This window comes from Eretmochelys imbricata, chromosome 21 (assembly GCF_965152235.1).
Source record: "Eretmochelys imbricata isolate rEreImb1 chromosome 21, rEreImb1.hap1, whole genome shotgun sequence".
Lineage (NCBI taxonomy): Eukaryota > Metazoa > Chordata > Testudines > Cheloniidae > Eretmochelys > Eretmochelys imbricata.
Window position 1 is genome coordinate 12905317 of NC_135592.1, and position 20983 is coordinate 12926299.

At 46.5% G+C, this 20983-nt stretch overlaps 1 protein-coding gene across 1 annotated transcript; it reads left to right on the forward strand.

Moving 5' to 3' along the window:
* The first annotated feature begins 18162 nt into the window (after window positions 1-18162).
* Window positions 18163-19662, forward strand: LOC144278079 (potassium voltage-gated channel subfamily A member 2). The gene has a single exon (XM_077839241.1). It carries the CDS (start codon window positions 18163-18165, stop codon window positions 19660-19662), a length of 1500 nt encoding a protein of 499 aa, XP_077695367.1.
* The last annotated feature ends 1321 nt before the right edge of the window (window positions 19663-20983 follow it).

Sequence of the window (20983 nt, forward strand, 5' to 3'; positions counted from 1 at the left end):
TTTTTGGAAAGGGTAGGGGACAATTTCCTGGTGCAAGTGCTGGAGGAACCAACTAGGGGCGGAGCTCTTCTTGACCTGCTGCTCACAAACCGGGAAGAATTAGTAGGGGAAGCTAAAGTGGATGGGAACCTGGGAGGCAGTGACCATGAGATGGTCGAGTTCAGGATCCTGACACAGGGAAGAAAGGAGAGCTGCAGAATACGGACCCTGGACTTCAGAAAAGCAGACTTTGACTCCCTCAGGGAACTGATCGGCAGGATCCCCTGGGAGAATAACATGAGGGGGAAAGGAGTCCAGGAGAGCTGGCTGTATTTTAAAGAATCCTTATTGAGGTTACAGGGACAAACCATCCCGATGTGTTGAAAGAATAGTAAATATGGCAGGCAACCAGCTTGGCTTAACAGTGAAATCCTTGCTGATCTTGAACACAAAAAAGAAGCTTACAAGAAGTGGAAGACTGGACAAATGACCAGGAAAGAGTATAAAAATATTGCTCGGGGATGCAGGAGTGAAATCAGGAAGGCCAAATCACACCTGGAGTTGCAGCTAGCAAGAGATGTTATGAGTAACAAGAAGGGTTTCTTCAGGTATGTTAGCAACAAGAAGCAAGTCAAGGAAAGTGTGGGCCCCTTACTGAATGAAGGAGGCAACCTAGTCACAGAGGATGTGGAAAAAGCTAATGTACTCAATTTTTTTTTTGTCTCTGTCTTCATGAACCAAGGTCAGCTCCCAGACTGTTGCACTGGGCAGCACAGCATGGGGAGGAGGTGACCAGCCCTCTGTGGAGAAAGAAGTGGTTCGGGACTATTTAGAAAAGCTGGACGAGCACAAGTCCATGGGGCCGGATGTGTTGCATCCGAGAGTGCTAAAGGAGTTGGCAGATGTGATTGCAGAGCCATTGGCCATTATCTTTGAAAACTCATGGCGATCCGGGGAAGTCCCGGACTACTGGAAAAAGGCTAATGTAGTGCCCATCTTTAAAAAAGGGAAGAAGGAGGATCCTGGGAACTACAGGCCAGTCAGCCTCACCTCAGTCCCTGGAAAAATCATGGAGCAGGTCCTCAAGGAATCAATTCTGAAGCACTTAGAGGAGAGGAAAGTGATCAGGAACAGTCAGCATGGATTCACCAAGGGCAAGTCATGCCTGACTAATCTAATTGCCCTCTATGACGAGATAACTGGCTCTGTGGATGAGAGAAAAGCGGTGGACGTGTTGTTCCTTGACTTTAGCAAAGCTTTTGACACGGTCTCCCACAGTATTCTTGCCAGCAAGTTAAAGAAGTATGGGCTGGATGAATGGACTATAAGGTGGATAGAAAGTTGGCTAGATTGTCGGGCTCAACGGGTAGTGATCAATGGCTCCATGTCTAGTTGGCAGCTGGAATCAAGTGGAGTGCCCCAAGGGTCGGTCCTGGAGCCAGTTTTGTTCAATATCTTCGTAAATGATCTGGAGGATGGTGTGGATTGCACCCTCAGCAAGTTTGCAGATGACACTAAACTGGGAGGAGAGGTAGATACGCTGGAGGGTAGGGATAGGATACAGGGACCCTAGACAAATTAGAGGACTGGGCCAAAAGAAATCTGATGAGGTTCAACAAGGACAAGTGCAGAGTCCTGCACTTAGGACGGAAGAATCCCATGCACCGCTACAGACTAGGGACCAAATGGCTTGGCAGCAGTTCTGCAGAAAAGGACCTAGGGGTTACAGTGGACGAGAAGCTGGATATGAGTCAACAGTGTGCCCTTGTTGCCAAGAAGGCCAATGGCATTTTGGGATGTATAAGTAGGGGCATTGCCAGCAGATCGAGGGATGTGATCGTTTCCCTCTATTCGACATTGGTGAGGCCTCATCTGGAGTACTGTGTCCAGTTTTGGGCCCCACACTACAAGAGGGATGTGGAAAAATTGGAAAGAGTCCAGCGGAGGGCAACAAAAATGATTAGGGGACTGGAACACATGACTTATGAGGAGAGGCTGAGGGAACTGGGATTGTTTAGTCTGCAGAAGAAAAGACTGAGGAGGGATTTGTTAGCTGCTTTCCACTACCTGAAAGGGGGTTCCAAAGAGGATGGATCTAGAATGTTCTCAGTGGTAGCAGATGACAGAACAAGGAGTAATGGTCTCAAGTTGCAGAGGGGGAGGTTTAGTTTGGATATTAGGAAAAACTTTTTCACTAGGAGGCTGGTGAAGCACTGGAATGGGTTTCCTAGGGAGGTGGTGGAATCTCCTTCCTTAGATATTTTTAAGGTCAGGCTTGATAAAGCCCTGGCTGGGATGATTTAGTTGGGGATTGGTCCTGCTTTGAGCAGGGGGTTGGACTAGATGACCTCCGGAGGTCCCTTCCAACCCTGATATTCTATGATTCTATGATTCTAAAGGGCAACCCATGCCTGCCCATAGTGGGGGGGGAGGGAGGAGTGAGGGCAGCCCACTTCAGCAGTGTTACTGAGCATGCTCAGTACAAGTCAAGCAGCAAATGGGGGTGGGTGGGGGTGGTAACAAGGGGCGACCCTGCATACCCCCACCCCACGTGTCCCATCACATGCACCTTGTGGGCAGCAGACAATGGGCACATGTGAGCCACTGATGACTCTGCACAGTTTGGGAACCCCAGTCCCCTAAAAGCCAGCTATTATTCTGGGGACATTACCAAACTTCACCACCTCTGGGTGAACCACGGCAATAAGTGCCTCACAAATCTCCATCATTACAGCACCAACAGCTGATTTGCCAATGCCAGACTCGGTTGCCTCTGATCTGTAGCTGTCGGGGGTCGCCAGCTTCAAAAGGGCAATAAACCCCCACTTCTGCAGTAGTAAGGCCTCTCTCATCTGCATGTCCTGGCACTGACGTTCCAGGCTCCTTATGCACTTCCACGTAGGTGTCCGTCCTCAAGTGGAAGGTCTGCAGCCAGTGCTGGGTCATCCCTGGTCTGCAGGATGATGGATTGCCACCGCTCTGTGTTTGTGGTCCTGCTCCAGGAGCACTGGTCAGCAAAAGGGGAATCCGCAATCTCCATCATCTGTCTCCACGGCGCCATGTCTGCACGCAGACTCTGTGATCACCTTAGCAAGGCATGCTGCTGCCTTCTCATGGGGCAAACCCTCTAACTGCCTCGCGTTGTGCAAATGGGTGGTGTATTAATACCAACAGCTGGAACAGGTCCTAGTGCTGAGTTGGACCCATGCCTGGGGACCGTCCAGAACAGAGGTCGTGGGCATAAGTGTGCAGCAGGCTGAGATGGAAGTGCTTTGGTTCACTGAGTTGGAGGTTAAGAACACTTCCATGCGGGGAGTGGGGCAGGGAAAGATGGACCATTTCTGCCACAATACCCTGCAAAACAGGTCACAGAGTAACACAGTTTAATGCAGCACTAAGAGCCATAAGGATACGCCCACAGAAATCTTAGTGCCTCAGCCAGGTTAGTGCAGTGCCATTGTGAATGCAGCTATGGAGTTATAACTCAAGTGTGGGTTAGCAGTGTGGGCGCTCAGACCTAGGCACGACAAACGCAGGTTCCTATACCCAGCTGTGTAGATCTGTGTGAACTCTGCAGTGAAGACATACGCTAAGCAATTTCTGGTGCTGCTAAGTCCGAAGTATGTTTTAGAATTTTTGGAGATTCCGCCAGTGCCTTTAATTTGTCCAGCCTCACAAAGCCAACTCATTTTAAAAAAAAAAGAAAAAAGAAAAAGAGCATCAAGAGATAGACTGATCGTGTGGCAAAGACATTGGCATGAGTCTCAGGAACTCTGGGTTTAATCCCCAACTCTGCCATAGACTTCCTCTATGACCTTGAGCAACTCACTGAATCTCTCTGAACAAAATTTTCAAAAGTGGCATAGGAAATTAGCAGCCTAAATTTTCTTCAAAGTGTTAGTGAAATTTCAAATTTAAAAATTTTGAATAAAAAAATGAGAAACGCTGTGTTGCAAAAATATTGTGAATTCTATCCTCGCTCTGCCCCTTTTTGGAGCTGGCTCCTGATTTCTGAATGGTTTGGGCAATACTGCTTGTTGGGTACTGTGAATGTTACTGGTATCAAGAAAACCTGAATGAATGATTCCAAATGCATCATTTATTCTACAGAACTTCGCTTTCTTTTTCCACAGCTGAGTTATCCAGAAGTAGATTTCAAAATTCACCTACTTATTTGTTGTTCAAATTATGCCCTTATTTCCTGCAGCAGGACATTCTTGGTTGCAAAGAGTTCATTGAAAACACTTGTCATTCACACTACCTTGTCTAGATACAGAAGTCCTGGGGGGTCTGTTCTCATCCTCTGATTAGTTACAGACGCAATCCAATGAGGAGACAAGAATACCATGGGACTTCTGCAATTAATCAACACAGCATTAATAGAGAATTTTACACTTCAACAGTTTGAAATTCTCTCCTGATGACTCATTGAGGTGCAAATTCACCTTTCCCAGGTGTTTGCATTAGTCAAATTTGCATCTATGAGTCTAGGGAAAGCAAATTTCAGAGTGATAAAAGGAACTATTTTTTCTACACAACACATAATTAGCCTGCGGAACTCTCTGACACAGTATATCAGTGAGACAGTGCAGGATTCAAAGAGACATGACTAGAATAGGCAGGGTTAGAAAAGTAAGGATTAAAAACAAGAATACTGGAAGGGTTACAGGACCAGATCCTCAAATTTCAATGGCAGTTAAACACCTACATTCCTCTGAGGATCTGGGCCACAATTCTTCCTTATTTCAATCTCTAAGTATTGAGGTTTAGGAGAACCCTGGTTAACCCATCCACTGCCTTCTGCAGGGGTTTCTGCACCTTCCTTTGAAGGTATCTGGTGCTGGCCACTGTCAGAGATATGGTCTTGGACTAGATGGACCCCAGGACTCCAGAGGGTGGAGATGGATGGCAGGAGAGAGATCACTTGATCATGACCTATTAGGTTCACTCCCTCTGGGGAACCTGGAATTGGCCACTGTCAGTAGACAGGATACTGGGCTGGATGGACCTTTGGTCTGACCCAGTATGGCCATTCTTATGTTCTTATGTATGATACAGTCTGGCAATTCCTGTGTGTATAGAAAGCAAATCCAGCCTTGTCAATGAACAAATATTCATGGATTATTTTTTTCCTGCCCGTCTGTCTGACATGAACCGTGTGCTGCAGACCTGATCTTCAGTTCGTATCCACAGTCCACAGCTGCTCAGCATTGGGACCAAGAGGCCAACAGCAGAACAATTACCCATATTCCACTCTAAAAATATCCCATTTGTGCTATTCATGCCCTTTGTTTGTGTGACTGACAGAACGATACTAGGGGAGATGCTCACATGCAGGCCATCTGCTGTGTGCTGAAACTAACGAGAGACCGACGTGTACAAGGAACCCCCCCCCCCCTTGCAGACAGGCTGGAACTATAATCTGTACGATGGCAGCTTGACAGGCAACCGTCTTTTCAGGAAGCCTGGCTTCACAAATTATCCTGATTGGCAGCTTAATGAAAAAGCACACACCGCATCCACTTCACGCCATATCAGCGCTGGGCCTCTGCCTTTGGTGACTGGAGAATCCCCTTGCTGCACCTTAGGTGAAGATGAGCCATAGTACAAGGTATGATGAAAGCACTGTCCCATGCAACACATGCCTTTGGTGCTGGCGCAGATCCACCTCTGGCACCCCTCCTGAAACTGAAGGGAAACCGATCCCATGGGATGTATCTACCAGATCTGAATGGGTGAGCCCTGCCCAATGCACGTGGCGATGTGAAGAAGAGATGAGAGGGTATCATGCCTTTGCCTGGCTGGGAAAGAAGGCAGTCCAGTGACTTGGCGGCTTCTTGTGACTCCCGAGACCACAGTTCGAGTCTGGCTGTGCTGTGACCCTGTAATAATCATCTCCCCCGTCTGTCTTGCCTCGTAGAGTGTCAGTTCTCCAGGACAACTTCCCTCACTAGATGTCAGTATAGCACCTATCCCCTGATCTTGATTGATGGTAAGTAATACAATTCAAATAATAACGGGGAGAAAAACCCTGCTAATACATCCCGGGGCATTCCTTCCTGGCCCCCAAATACTATGATCAATTTAACCCTTACATATACTGCAAAGAGCTCATCCTACTCCTTGCATTGCTTCCTAGCGCTGGTGTTTAGGGAAATTAGAAAGTTGCAATAGTATATAAAAGTTGGAGAGGGTACACGTGGATTAGTGGGTGGAGCCAGGAACTCCCATGTTCCAGTCAGAGATCTGTGTGAGGCAGGTAAGCGCTCCGCCTCTGCTTCCCCGTTTAAGTAACAAACTGGCATTCAAATACCCATCTCGAAAGGGTTTAATAAAGAATTCTTAGAGAAAAACCTCAATTATTTAGGAGACAGGCGGTCTAGTCATAAGAGCACTTTGGGCAAGTCACTCCCCTCCCCTCTCTGTGCCTCAGTTTCCTCATCTCCAAAATGGAGAATGGTATGTACTCTGCTTTGTAAAGCATGTTTGGATCTAAAGATGCTCAGGGGCTAAGTCCTGTCATCACTGTCATTTAGAAAGACCCAGCAGATCTAATGATCACAAACATCAAAAACGTAGTCACCAATACGAAAAGGGGCATTTTTCATCTTGCTAGAGCTGGATCAACCCAAAGTGCACCTGAGAGGCTGCGCTGTGTCCTCAAAACAAGAAAGGGGAAGCTGGGAGAAGCGTAGTTACCTGCTAGAAGAGAAGGAGAGGTAGCAAACAAGTTGCTTTAGGGCTGCAGTTGATTGGCTCTGCCAGATTTAAAGGTCCAGCCCCAGGAAGGCTGGGAAACAATCGCCAGAAGAGAGCAAGTCTGCTGTAGGGACAGAGCAGGGAGCTGCCAAGAAGGGTGCTCCCAGGGAAGAGGCAGTTTCTCTGTGATACACACTCCTGCTCTGTCAAAGCCCCCGTTGATCCTAAAACATTGCAACCTCTCTCCCTTTGCCCTCTTGTCACCTTCAGATGGACAACAACACTCCAGCCACCACCAGCCTTCGTACAGCTTCAGCTGCCAGCAAGAGGCGGGGGCAAGTGCTGAGCAACCTCCCCAAGAAGGGAGCTAGAGAAAGCATCCCATTGCTAGGTGAAGAAGTGTCTTATAGGCAACTTCAGCACCAGGCATGGGTGGAGAGCACGACATTGGGAGTCAATACTGCAAAAGAGCTTTTAAAAAGGACCATAAGGCTAGTAAATTGGACCAGCTTCGGTGATCGAAGGCCTCTATTTGCAGGACAAGCTTCCTCCGTGATGTCCATCAGCTCTGAGTATCAGGCAACCGTACCGTCTCTGCTAGGACCACCACCCAGAGTGCCAACCACAGGATGGAAGTCTGGTCATTGGGATACTTGCCCACGAAGAATGAGAGGGAGACCGCAAATCTGTTTCACCCAGGCACAAGAAAATTTCTGGAAGGGATGTAAAGCCTCGTGCATCAGGGCTTAAGCCGATCTCTAACTGTTAGGGAGCAGGATGAGATCGGGGTGGGAGGCAGATTAGCCCACGTCTGCCTACTGTGGGCTTCCTCAGAAGCTGACCGCTGTCAAAGACAGGAGACTGGAGTAGATGGAACTTGAGGCTGATCCAGCCAGGCCACTCCCATGGCTACCAAGGAGTCTTCAAACAATGACTTTCACCGCTGCCTGGGCTGGACAGTGACAGAGTTAAGGTGACAGAGTTAAGGTGGCTAGCGCCACACCCCCAGAATACCAGACATTCCGGTACTTCCAGGAATGGCGTGGGCCCACCCCCAGTAGCATGACCCCACCCACTGGCATGACTTCACATGTGGTGTGGACGTCCAAATGGTGTCCGGTGTCCGTGATGCACACAAAATCACATCTAGTTTTGTCTCAGTCCCAGATCGGGGACAAAACCGTAGGAAAAAAGGACTGTCTGGCTGAAAATCAGATGAATGGCCTGCCTACAGAGAACTGAAAATATCTCCCACTTCCTCGAGCCAACCAGCCAGCCGTATGTGGAGATTAGGAGAAAAAATCACCGAGTGATTTACGCAAACAGGCCTCTATATTCCACTAGAGGGCAGTGGCCACTGTACCGTCGGCTCAAGCCAGTGCCTCATATTCCACTCCAGGTTCATAACACAGATTGTCCTCAAGCTCATAGTATCAGAAGTTCATGTTAGTTCAAGCTAATAGCTGGCGGCAATCTGTGACAGCCCAGGAACACAGCAGCATTCATATACCAAAGTCTTCTGACTGGCCAGCAACACCCATGATGCTTTAGGTTATAAACACAGGCCATGATTTTCAAAAGTGACCAGTGATTTGGGATGCATTAGCATTTAGATGCCAAACTTGAGACATCTTCAAGGGCCATATTTTCAGAAAGTACTGAGCACCCACTCTCTGAAAAATCAAGCCCCTTTAAGGTGTCTTCGTTTGGGCTCTGGAAATGTGGGTACTTTTTGAAAAATTTGGCTACAGAGATCCAATCTAATAAGGTCTAAAGGAAAAGTCTTATCTCCATGATTAGTATCAGTGTAAAGCTTTCATAATGCACTCACCACACTGTTAACTAAGTGCCCAGTGGAGGGGATAGTTAAAAGGCAACAGGTCCATTAACTTTTTTATAGCGAACCGCAGGGCGGTCTGAAATATTCCCAATCAAGGAATTTCAAACTCCTGCAAAACTGAAGTTCTCTGATTTCATTTTGACTGAGCAAAACTCCTTCCAGTTTCACTGGAAACAAGGAAGAGGTTGAGGAATTTTTTCAGATGAAAAATACAGATGGACGGCACAAGGATCCCAATCTGTTGAGTGCCAACCTTGGTATTCAACATTTTTGTCCAGATTCAAATTAAGACTCACATCAGAACACATGAAGTTTAAAAACAAACAAAAAAACAACAGCCCCACAACATGTTAATTTGAAAATCCGTATAGAAAAATATGGCATGAGACTGCATTTAATATTATTGAATTTTGCAAAGAAAACAATTACTATTTTCCCATGGCCCCAGTGGGCAGTGGTACACTCACCCCTGGATTGGTGTATCATGGCTCGGAGAAAGAAAGCCTCTACTGGCACTGATAACTAGAGATGGATCAGAACCGGAACCCCAGATCTGGGCACCACCAGACACTGGGGAGATTCAGATTTGAACTCCATGGCTTGGGCCAACTTTAATTTCTAGCTGTAATTCAACAAAAGGAAGATAAGAAGCTGCTGATGACGGGATAGGATGTACTTGAGATGGATTATGGTGGCAAGTGGGCTTATTGTAGAGGCAAAAGAAGCAACTCAAAGGATCAGCCAGGAGAGACAGTGGAATAGAGGCCTGGGAGAGGAAGGAGGGTTCAGTGGTTAGGGCACAAGTCTAGGATCTGGGGAACTTTGGTTCAATTTCCTGCTTTATCACAGGCTTCCTATAAGACCTTGGACAAGTTACTTAACCTCTCTGTGCCTCAGTTCTCCATCTGTAAACTGGGCATAATACCACCTACCTACCTCACAGAGGGTTGTGAGGGTAAATACATTAAAGAATGGGAGGTAGCTCAGATACTATGCTGGGGGGGCCAGATAAGTACCTCAGACAGTTAGACTCAGAACTCCTAGATTCCTTTCCTGGCTTTGCCACTGGGTAACCTTGGGCAAGTCACTTAATCACTCTGTGCGTCAGTTTTCCTAACTGTGAAATGGGCACAATCATTCTGACTTATCCCACAAAATTATCTTGGGATCCTCAGATGGCAGGTGCTGCATAAGATCAAAGTTTTAAGGATCATAAATGAACGACAGGCCAGCCCGGCCCCCATGATGTGCCACAGTGTTTCAGTCAATCGCTTCTCTGCATCTGTTTTCCTCATTATTGAGAGGCGAGGACAGAGCGTCAGCGCGGGCGACAACATTTGGGGGCAGTTTGGCATCCTGTTTCTCTAAACAGAAACGCAAGTGTTAGCACCGAGAATATTCAAACTAGCTGTAGTCAGAAGCTCCCTTCTAGTGACGCTTAATGCTCTTATTCCAGGGTGGGCATTCAGCCGATTTTTGTTTCGAGGTGACTCACCGCCCATGTCACTTGCTTTATATTTTGTTACAGCTGCTAAAATTAAAGGGGGCCCAAGTACCCCAAATTGCTGCAGCTGGCTCACAAACCCACTGGCCCAAACTGAGGAGCAAACCCAACTGGCCGATTTGCTCTTCCTTAGCATGTGCTATGCGAGCCAACAGCTGTAGCACCTACAGGAGTTTCCCTGAGCGTGTGACTAAGAAGTTTAGGCTGAGATTTTCAAAGGTGCCTAAGAGAATGAGGCACCAATTCCCATTGACTTTAAAAGAGATTTGGGTACCTAACTCCCCGCTTTAAGTAATCACAGGAGCAGGTCTTCACTGCAACGTTAACTCAACTCAGGTGTTGCGCCTACCCACCCTCCCATCCACACTGTAAAAATGATAAACAGAAGAAATAGCATTTTTCAATTCACCTCATACAAGTACTGTCATGCAATCTCTTTGTTGTTAAAGTGCAACTTACAAATGTCATTTTTTTGGTTACATAACTGCACTCAAAAACAAATCAATGTAAAACTTTAGAGCCTACAAGTCCATTCAGTCCTACTTCTTGTTCAGTCAATCGCTCAGACAAACAAGTTTGTTTACATTTGCAGGAGATAATACTGTCTGCTTCTTGTTTACAATGTCACCTGAAAGTGAGAACAGGTGTTCGCATGGCACTGTTGTAGCCGGCATTGCAAGGTATTTACGTGCCAGATATACTAAACATTTGTATGCCCATTCATGCTTCAGCCACCATTCCAGAGGACATGCTTCCATGCTGATGACGCTTGTTAAAAAAATAATGCATTCATTAAATTTGTGACTGAACTCCTTGGGGGAGATTTGTATGTCCCCTGCTTTGTTTTACCTGCATTCTGCCATATATTTCATGTGATAGCAGTCTTGGATGATGATCCAGCACATGTTCCTTTCAAGAACACTTTCACTGCAGATTTGACAAAAACGCAAAGAAGGCACCAATGTGAGATTTCTAGAGATAGCTACAGCACTTGACCCAAGGTTTAAGAATCTGAAGTGCCCTCCAAAATCTGAGAGGGACAAGGTGTGGAGCATGCTTGCAGAAGTTTTAAAAAAACAACACTCCAATGCAGAAATGACAGAACGCAAACCACCAAAAAAGAAAATCAACCTTCTGCTGGTGGTATCTGACTCAGATAATTAAAATGAACATGCGTCGATCCCCTCTGCTCTGGATTGTTATCGAGCAGAACCCGCCATCAGCATGGACACATGTCCCCTGGAATGGTGGTTGAAGCATGAAGGGACATAGGAATCTTTAGTGCATCTGGCACGTAAAATAGCTTGCAGAACAAAAAAGCCTAGCTAATTCTGCCACGGTGAAGAGCCCTGATGGTTCAGGAAAATATTTGCTGCCAGATCCTCGGCTGGTGTAAATCAGCATAGCCTCATTCACTGCAATCTGCATCCATTTGCGCTAGCTGAGGTTCTGGCCCTTTATACAGAGACCGTCAAAAAAGGAGGGTGGTTTTGCAAAACCTTAGAAATGGAGCTAATAGTTAGTTACAAATCCTGCTCCCTTTTCCTCTTCCCCAACTGGCCTCAGCGCTACCTTTCCCATCAGAATCAGCTAGAGATAATTTTCAGACCACAGCTCGCCCATCTCCAATGTTGCTGATACGTCTTCAGCAAAAGGACAAAGCGGCTCTGATGAAATCAAGAACCTCTTTCATCACACTCCCCCGGACGGTATCGGAGCTCACAAATCATTTTAAAGAAGGAAAAAAGCTCTTACAAGTACAGCAGCAGTTTAGGACAGGAAGTGAAGAAGAATCCTGTTTCCAGTTGTAAGCACAGGGGACTTTAGAAAGGCAGAAATACATTGTCCAGAGTGGAATTTGGATGGGGTTCAGTTGAGCAGTGAAATACATTTCTGCTTTTAAAAATGCTGTGGGCTCTCAAATGACCACAAAGAATCAGGCACTCTCCTCTGAATCCCATCTGAGAAATGGCACCTTCAGCGCCCCCCGCTGCGTCATTGGCTTGGTGCCATCCATTGAGACATGACACTATTCTGGCAGTCGCCTGGGGTTTCCATGGTGTTCTCCCGTCCACAAATCGACAAAACCCGACCCCTCTTAGCTTGTAAAACCTGACAAAATTTCCCCACCCCAAGGTAGCATGGCTATGGGCAGAGCAGCGAAAAGAGGTTTCTGCAAGCCTGCCTATGTTTCTGGTGCACAGCTCATGAGCAGAAAGAGATGCTAGGTTTGTAGAGAAAAATGTAACAATAGCAAGCAGTATAGGAATGCCAAATAAACTGTTTTCTTTTGTTTCTTTCTCTTTAGACACCCATCACTCATCTGCGGTTATTAAAGTAGATTGCATGGATGAAATATTTAGGGTGACCAGATGTCCAGATTTTATAGGGACAGTCCCAATTTGGGGGGATTTTTCTTATGTAGGCATCTATTATCCTCCCACCCCCGTCCTGATTTTTTACACTTGTTATCTGGTCACCCTAGAAATATAAATAGCAATAATTAGCATATACAGGGTTTGGTCCTCCCGAGCGTGGGTGCAGGGTGCTGTACATAACAGGGCAAGTACAGGTGAACCCCCATCCTGGGTGGATGAGAGAGGCAGGGCACAGTCACCAAGTTTCTCTTGCTTAACAGTAGGAGGGTGGTCAAGGGGGATGGCGAGTATAGCGCCCCCTTGGTGTGACATGGATTCCATTTAAGCCCATGTCTCACCGAACACGCCCATTCTCTGCTCAAGCCCTGGCGCTTTTTACTGGGTGCTGTTGAATGTTAGGGCTGACATAGGAGCTTCTGATTTATTTCCCCTTTGCAGGGAAGCCTGCCAAGCGTCTAACCTCCCTTGGGCCAAAGCCTCTTCTCAACTCGCATTTAGGGCCTGAGTCAAAGCCCGTTAAAGTCCACCACTCCAACCGACTTCTTACGCTGGAGAACAACCTTGCCCAGATAGCACTGCTGTATAGCACATCTTCACATATAAGATGCTTTAGAAATATTCTGTCATTGGTCAGCCCTGCTCCTCGCTGGGACAATAATTGCATATGGGATCCCTGAGACCATGTTCTCCATTTCCCTCGTGCCGTAGAGTGCTGGAGGGGACAAGGGTTGACGGCTCTTAATGTGCTTATTAGCCTGGCATGCTTTAATAATATTTAATATTATACTCTCCTCAGTGGCGTTCAATGTTCGCTTGGGATGCCTTTTCTTTTTTGCGGTTCTCTGACAGTTATTTTCTTCGAGATCGATTCGGGCGCCCTCGCTCCTGACAGGTGGCACATTTGTCCTGGAATCTTTGCACGGGCTCCAAGTTTGATCCTGTCGCTTGTGACGAATGATGTTCTGCACTAGGATGAGCCCTACTGCCTTCCTCAGCACTGAGGTGTTATTCAGTACAAGGATCTCATATCGCCGCACATCACCTGCTTGTCTTCATTTTCAAGACCCTTCAAGGCGCATCCCCACCCAACCTGTCATCTCTCATTCACTACCCACATGTCAGCTCCCAGCTCTGATCAGCCGATGATACCAGCTTCCATTGTCCACTTGTTCAATTTTCAGACAAACCCCTTCATATTTTCTCCCCTGCTGCCTCTCACGCTTGGGCGGCCCGTCCCATAAACATCCGCAAAACCACTTCATTGCCCTCCTTAAAACTCTCTTTTGCTGTGATGCTTACACAAAACTCAGCAGCGGTTAAGCCAGTGACGAGCATGCTGACCAATGCTGTGGCCTTATTTTCTTCTGCATGTTGTATTCACCTTTGGCTTTTGTCTTCTACGTAGCTTGTGAGCTCTTTGTGGCAGGGACCGTCTGTTTATTCTGTGTTTGTACAGCGCCTAGCCCAGTGGGGTCTAGGTCTAGGTCAAGGGCTCCGAGGCTCTACGGTAGAATGATTAGTAGTTCTATTAGTAGAACTACAGGAGAGGTCCCAAGTTCAGGGTCCCATAGTGGCAATTCACCAATGCACAGGAAGGGTTAGTTCTTCCCCTCCAGACCTTGCAGTCTAAATAGACTAGACAGATGTGAAGTGATTTTCCTAAGGCATCACAGCCAGGGCATTGAGAGAAATGTGGGGCCCCGGTACATCATGTTCGTGGGACCCCACTCCTTCCCATTTCCCTTTACTACACAGATGTTCTGAGGGGCCCCCCTGAGCTCGGGTCCCCAGTACAATTGTCCCCATTTCCCCCCATTCTCATGTAGGGGGACCACCCATCTCTTATTTTAGGGGACTGTCCTTTATTTCATTGATTTATCACTTAGGGTGATCACCCATCCCTTCTTTGATGATGTATTGACTTGTTTTAACATTGATCATTAGTACCATTTGAAACATTACATTGAAGCTTATAATCATTGCATGGTATATTTGAGGGCAGTAGAAATGTACAATTGAGAGAAAAAACTCAGGATCTGCTCAGGGAAGTGGTGTTTCCCTAAAATGTCCCTTAAAATAAAGCCTGGCCCCTTATCTTTCATGTGGCTTTCCCTACTCTCATCAACCCTGTTCAGCAAATCACTCCCAGCGCTGGGACTAGGACTCAGGTCTCCTAGGAGAGTGTTCTAACCATTAGACACGCTGCCCTTCACCCCAGTGCTAGTCACAATGAAGGATGGCAGAATCTGGCCCTATATTTCCTCCTGATTTTGATCACCCTAACACGTTTCCCTTCCTGAAGTTAGGGGTAGCTGGTTATTCTTCACCCTTCAAATCTTAATCGGGCAGATGCAGACTGTTATATGGCCAAGGAGCTGAGTTATAGGTTTCAGTAACATCATAAAGCAAAGGGTTTTATTATTTCCCAGGGGATGAAACATGGGTCTCCACTTCGGAGAGCAGGAAAAAATATCTGATGTTAATCATATGAATATTAACGTTGAAGCTTTTCTGTGTTAGGTGGTTCATTGTCAGAAGCAGTTTTTGCCATCTATTTCCTGCCCCCCACCCCTCCAGCAGTGTCCCCTTTAAGTTACCTTTCCCAGGTAAGGAGTGGTGTCCTAGTGCAGACAGCTCCTTATGTATGCGCTGCATGCCTGACTGCAGAACCAATTGTAAGTCGTTGCCTCCCCCCCCGCCCAACGCTGTTAACCAGAGGTTTACCACAAACTGTGAGAACGGATGCTTTATATTTCAAGTGAAAAGGGTTAAGCAAACACAGCCTTTTCCTCAATGCATGCGGTCTTCCCTCTGTCCTCCGAAATCACGCTAAGCACTCTGAAATGTGTGGACCGGCTCACATGCCTGCAGTGAGCTTGATTTTGAATGAGGTCTGTGCATGCAACTAACCTGGGTGCTTTTTGCAAAAAGAGAAAGAAACAACCCACCCCTAAAACCCAAAATGAGCATGAAATAGGCCAAAGGATGGGGCTCTCCCCCCCTCCCCCACGCTTGCTTCTAACCTTAGATGATCCAGGGATGCCTGAAATCATAAAACAGTCCAGAGAAAAGGGGAGGGGAGGTGGGATCTGAAAAATGCAAAGATCAGATGACACCAAACAACACCTGGTATGCACTAGCTGTGGTTGTTTTGATATAGAAAGACAGTGAAATATAAATCAGCATGCTAGAACAATATTTCTGCTGCTAAATTAACCTTGGTTGTTGGGTTTTTGTTTGTTTGTTTGTTTGTTTGAATGGACAGAGGAAAAATAATTATGTAAAAAAATAATCAAGGTTGGTTTGTTTTGTCTTGCAGAGGAAATTGGGTCCAATCAGATGCTTGTCGGTTTTGCAGCACTAAATACGCCATTCATGGCTTTTTAAAAAAAAAGATTCTCGTGAGTGGCTGAGAGGGTCAGATTCTCCCAAAGAGTCACTGCAGGGAGGAATGTAAGGAGAGGAAGGAGAAAAAAAAAAAAAAAAGGATACATTTTAACCTTCCCTAATTTGGGCCTGTTAAAAAAGGGTTAAGTGAAGCCGTTGAATGCTGCAAGCCTTGTCAGGGTTGTACTATTTCCTCTCGTGCGTAAGGAGAAGGGTGAGGAGAATTTGAAGGAAACTGGGAGATTTCAAACAAAAGGGGGATCTGGAGCAGAACCTCCAAGGTTGACAATGAAGAGGCAGAACAAGAGGCATAATTGCCCAGGAGCAGGCAGAAATCGCTGCCTCGGAGACTGAGAGCTAAGGGTTCGATTCCACCTGACTCCCCCTACCTAGTTCTGAAATCCTGGCTCAAAGTAGGCAAGCCAGGCGGCTGTCTGCAGCTAAAGAAAGGACGTTAGAGAGTCTCTCTTTCGGAGGGAAAATGGTTGGTTGGACTCCTCTGCACTAAGAAACGCCAGCCTCCGAAGAAACGGCCCAGCTGTCTGAGATGGTCTGGTTTTGACCAAGTTAGATGCAGGGAACCTGATGACACCATGTTGTGCCGGGGACTCGGGCATGAAAGTCTCAGTGACAGTTTCTGGCCGCAGAAGTTGAGCTCACCTGGGGCTTTTTGTGGGCTGTTTGGAGAGCCAGGCTCAGGAGATGATGCTGAGCATCCCCCCCAGCTGTCAACGGAACCCCCTGCAAAGCCGCTAGTGCATGGGAGTCAGGGAGCAGGCTTCATCCCAAGGCAACTCGGATGTGCGGCATGACCGCGAGCCTGGCGCAGTGGTACAGGAGCTGAGCATGGCAGGGGGCATGGTCTGCTGTTTGCCTTGGTGAGGAGAAAGGAGATCGAGATCACACTGCGCAGTGCCCGGCACCAGGCTGCAGCCGCGACCCCCAGCGCCAATTCCCACGGGCAGGGTGGCTTTCGCCCTGTGCTAAGGGCCACCGCGCGTGCGACAGACAGAGATGCAGCTCTGTGTTTTCGGGTGGCCGCCGGTGCTCTCTGCCCCTCTCTCTTGTTGCCATACGGGGCAGTGAGGAATTATAAAACAGCGTGCAGGAGGAAGAGGGCTGCCTCTAGGAACTGGGTCTTTTGCAGATGCCGCTTTAAAGCACCCACCAGCTCTTTACCGTACTGCTGTTTTTTCCAGGCAACGCCACACCTCCTGAGGACACTGGGGACATCAGGTTTTTTGCTGAGCTTAGCATCTTTCCACCATCATAGATAAAGCTTCAGACAGACACTCATCTGCCCTGAAGTAAAGAGCTGCAACGGCCATCAAGAGGCTTTTCCTCCTTTGCCTGTACAATCCCACCCCATAACCAGACCTAACCTGCACATTCTGGAGAGCTAACCCTCCCCGCCACCCTTCCTACGATGACTCACCATTATTTTGAACTTTGAAGAGAGGAACTTATGGGGATCTTGGAAGCCTGTATTTCTCTCTAGGATTTCCCCAGAGTCAATTAATCTGTGTCACTAAGAGACACTGAGATTTGCTTCTCCAGGTAATGCGATTTGTTTTCTGTACGCAGTGGTCGTTTGCAAAGAAGGAGGGGAGAGGAGCCACAGAAAAAATCTTGAGGATGGGAAATGCAGTAGTCAAACTGTCAGCTAGAACAGGTGTTTGCAAATTAATTAGCCACAAAAAAATAAACCAAACCATTTGTCTGTAAAGCCTAAAGAGAGAGAGAAAAATTATCATAGGGAAGCATGTTGGCTTGCAATTTTATTTCCAGTGCAAAAGAACTGCGAATGTGTTTAACTTTAAGTTGGAGACATTAAAGTGCTCCTTTAGGTTAACACTGAATTGCCTGCTATTGCATGGTTGATTTCTAACCGTTAAGTGCATGAGCAGAATCTATTTGATATCATATTCATTTTCACTGGCATCTAGAGTTGAGTCCCTTTAATAGAAAAGAATTCAGTGTTTTTTTCTTGTAGTTTTTTAAAAAAGTTTGGTTTTGCCAATGCAAATGTTTCCCTCGTTTTCATTAGAAAGTTTTCCTCAAGTGCTTTTTCATCATCACCAGATATTGGGACTGGAGTTTTCAAACTCTGCACCAAGAAGGCAAATTAAAATCAGCTGAGGAATATGCTATATATTCTGCCAGGCACAGGTTCCTAATACACACAACTTTATTTCGTCTCTCTCTTTCTCAGCAGGCTAAAATATTTCCCTCCCCGATCATCCCTCCACATTTTCATGAGCCACTTCCAAACCTACGAACTTGTCCTTTCCCAGGAGAGTAGCCTTCCCCTGAACCTGATCCCAGCACCGGGCAGCCGGAAGAGTTTAGATTAAGGATTGCTTTTAAACCTAAATATGACAGTTGCTACTGGAGACCCCACGGATGAAGCAGCAGCTTTGGCAGGTCATCCTCAGGACACCTATAACCCTGAAACTGATCATGAATGCTGCGAGAGGGTGGTCATTAACATCTCAGGGCTGCGGTTTGAAACGCAACTAAAGACGCTAGCTCAGTTTCCAGAGACCTTGCTAGGAGACCCTAAAAAGAGAATGAGATATTTCGATCCTCTCCGGAATGAGTATTTCTTTGACCGAAACAGACCCAGCTTCGATGCTATTTTGTACTACTACCAATCGGGGGGCAGGTTAAGGAGGCCTGTCAACGTGCCCTTAGACATCTTCTCGGAGGAGATCAGGTTTTATGAACTCGGGGAAGAAGCCATGGAGATGTTCCGAGAGGATGAAGGATACATTAAGGAAGAAGAAAGGCCTTTACCGGAGAATGAGTTTCAGAGACAAGTGTGGCTGCTTTTTGAGTATCCAGAAAGCTCAGGGCCCGCCAGGATTATAGCTATTGTCTCTGTCATGGTGATTCTAATCTCCATCGTGAGCTTTTGCCTGGAAACACTGCCCGTTTTTCGGGATGAGAACGAAGACCTGCATGGTGGTGGGATGAGCCATCACCCCTACTCCAACAGTACCATGAGCTATCAGCAGTCGACCTCTTTCACAGACCCTTTCTTTATAGTAGAGACACTTTGCATCATTTGGTTCTCCTTCGAGTTCTTGGTAAGGTTTTTTGCCTGCCCCAGCAAGGCTGGGTTTTTTACCAACATCATGAACATTATTGACATTGTAGCTATCATCCCGTACTTCATCACTCTAGGGACCGAACTGGCTGAGAAACCAGAGGATGGCCAGCAAGGCCAACAGGCCATGTCTCTGGCCATCCTTCGAGTCATCCGCTTGGTGAGGGTTTTTAGGATCTTCAAACTGTCCAGGCACTCTAAAGGGCTGCAGATCCTGGGGCAGACCCTCAAGGCCAGCATGAGGGAACTAGGCCTCTTGATATTTTTCCTCTTCATCGGCGTCATCCTCTTCTCCAGCGCCGTCTACTTCGCAGAGGCGGATGAGAGCGAGTCTCAGTTTCCCAGCATCCCAGATGCGTTCTGGTGGGCAGTGGTTTCCATGACCACAGTTGGCTATGGAGACATGGTCCCTACGACCATCGGGGGGAAAATAGTGGGCTCCTTATGTGCCATTGCCGGTGTATTAACGATTGCCTTACCAGTGCCAGTCATAGTGTCCAACTTCAACTACTTCTACCACCGCGAGACGGAAGGAGAGGAGCAAGCCCAATATTTGCAAGTGACCAGCTGCCCAAAGATCCCATCTTCCCCTGACCTAAAGAAAAGCAGGAGTGCCTCCACTGTCAGCAAGTCTGATTATATGGAGATACCGGAAGGTGTAAACAATAGTAATGAGGACTTTAGAGAGGAGAACCTGAAGACAGCCAATTGCACCCTGGCTAACACAAACTACGTTAATATCACCAAAATGCTAACTGATGTGTAGTCCTTAAAACCTGTCACCATATTTAAAGCTGAAGTGGAACACTTACAGCTATTGCATAATACCCTGCATTGTAGTTAATACCGTATGATCTGCAGCGTGCATTTGGTTCTGCATGGGAAGCAATAGTTGTGTAAGTGACTTTCTAAACTTATTTAGACACCGAATAAGCTTTCATGCAAAAATTGTTTTTTACATCACAGGTTTATGGGTTTCCAAAGACATGGAGCATGTAGGCATTCAAAACAAAATTATATCACTTGCAGTCCCAGGGATATTGAACAAAAAAGTCATTCAAGAAACCTCATGTAAACAACAGTCCCCACACATGTCAAGCAGAAAAAGTGTTTCACTGCACTCGACACATACAAAATATATCCCAAGGAAATAGCACACATCTAGCTTCCAAGCGTATGGATTCATAATGAAAAGGTAATGCGTAGTTTAATTAAAGGAACATACATCCCGGCGTCCAAATTACTTTATGGCTCAGATTTCTGCCTCGGAAATGCCAAGCAAGAATACATCATGCAGGCTTGTGTTTCATAACTGAAAACGCTGCATGCTGCAATGGTTTCATCCACTGCAGTATGTCAGTGTGAGACCTAGGGGAGAGACAATTAGCATGACAGAACACTATTTATTAAGTCTTAAATTTTCTATGCCGGTGATAGGAAGGGACATAAACAAATCAAGAGCCCGCTTTTTATTTGGGTTTTTTTTTCCGATGACACCTTCCATCTTCACTATCTCCAGGGTCACCAAAGACACATCCACTGACACATTCAAGATGAGTTTAAAAAGCATCCTTTTTTAGCATATTGGAGCAAACTATGCTGTGGCCTATAATATATTTATACTGCAGTGAAATTTAATCAGTAATACAGTACTGCTGCATGGATATGTGTTGCATGAATCTTAATATTGAATACACATACAAAGATATTTTTTCTCAGTAGACTATACAGTATTCATGTTTATAGTGTTTATAGATTCTCCGATTTCTTGAAGGAGATTCATGGAAGTGAAAAGAAAAACAAGGCTGGATTACGGCAAGGCAGGGGCCGACTAAATTTGAGACGCAAGGCAAAGCTTTCTGTGTGCTTCCTGGTATTCACTGAAACGGAGCAAAGAATTGTGCATGTGAAGGAAGGTGAGCTGAAAGTTAAGCATCTATGCTCATCACGTGGGGAGGAACTAGTAATTAATCTTGGTGTCACAAGCAGAATTCCACGGCTGACCAGAGATGGTACAAAGGACAGGTGGCATTGTACGTTAAAGACCTCCTGACTCTACTGTTCTGCCACCATCAGCTTCATTATAT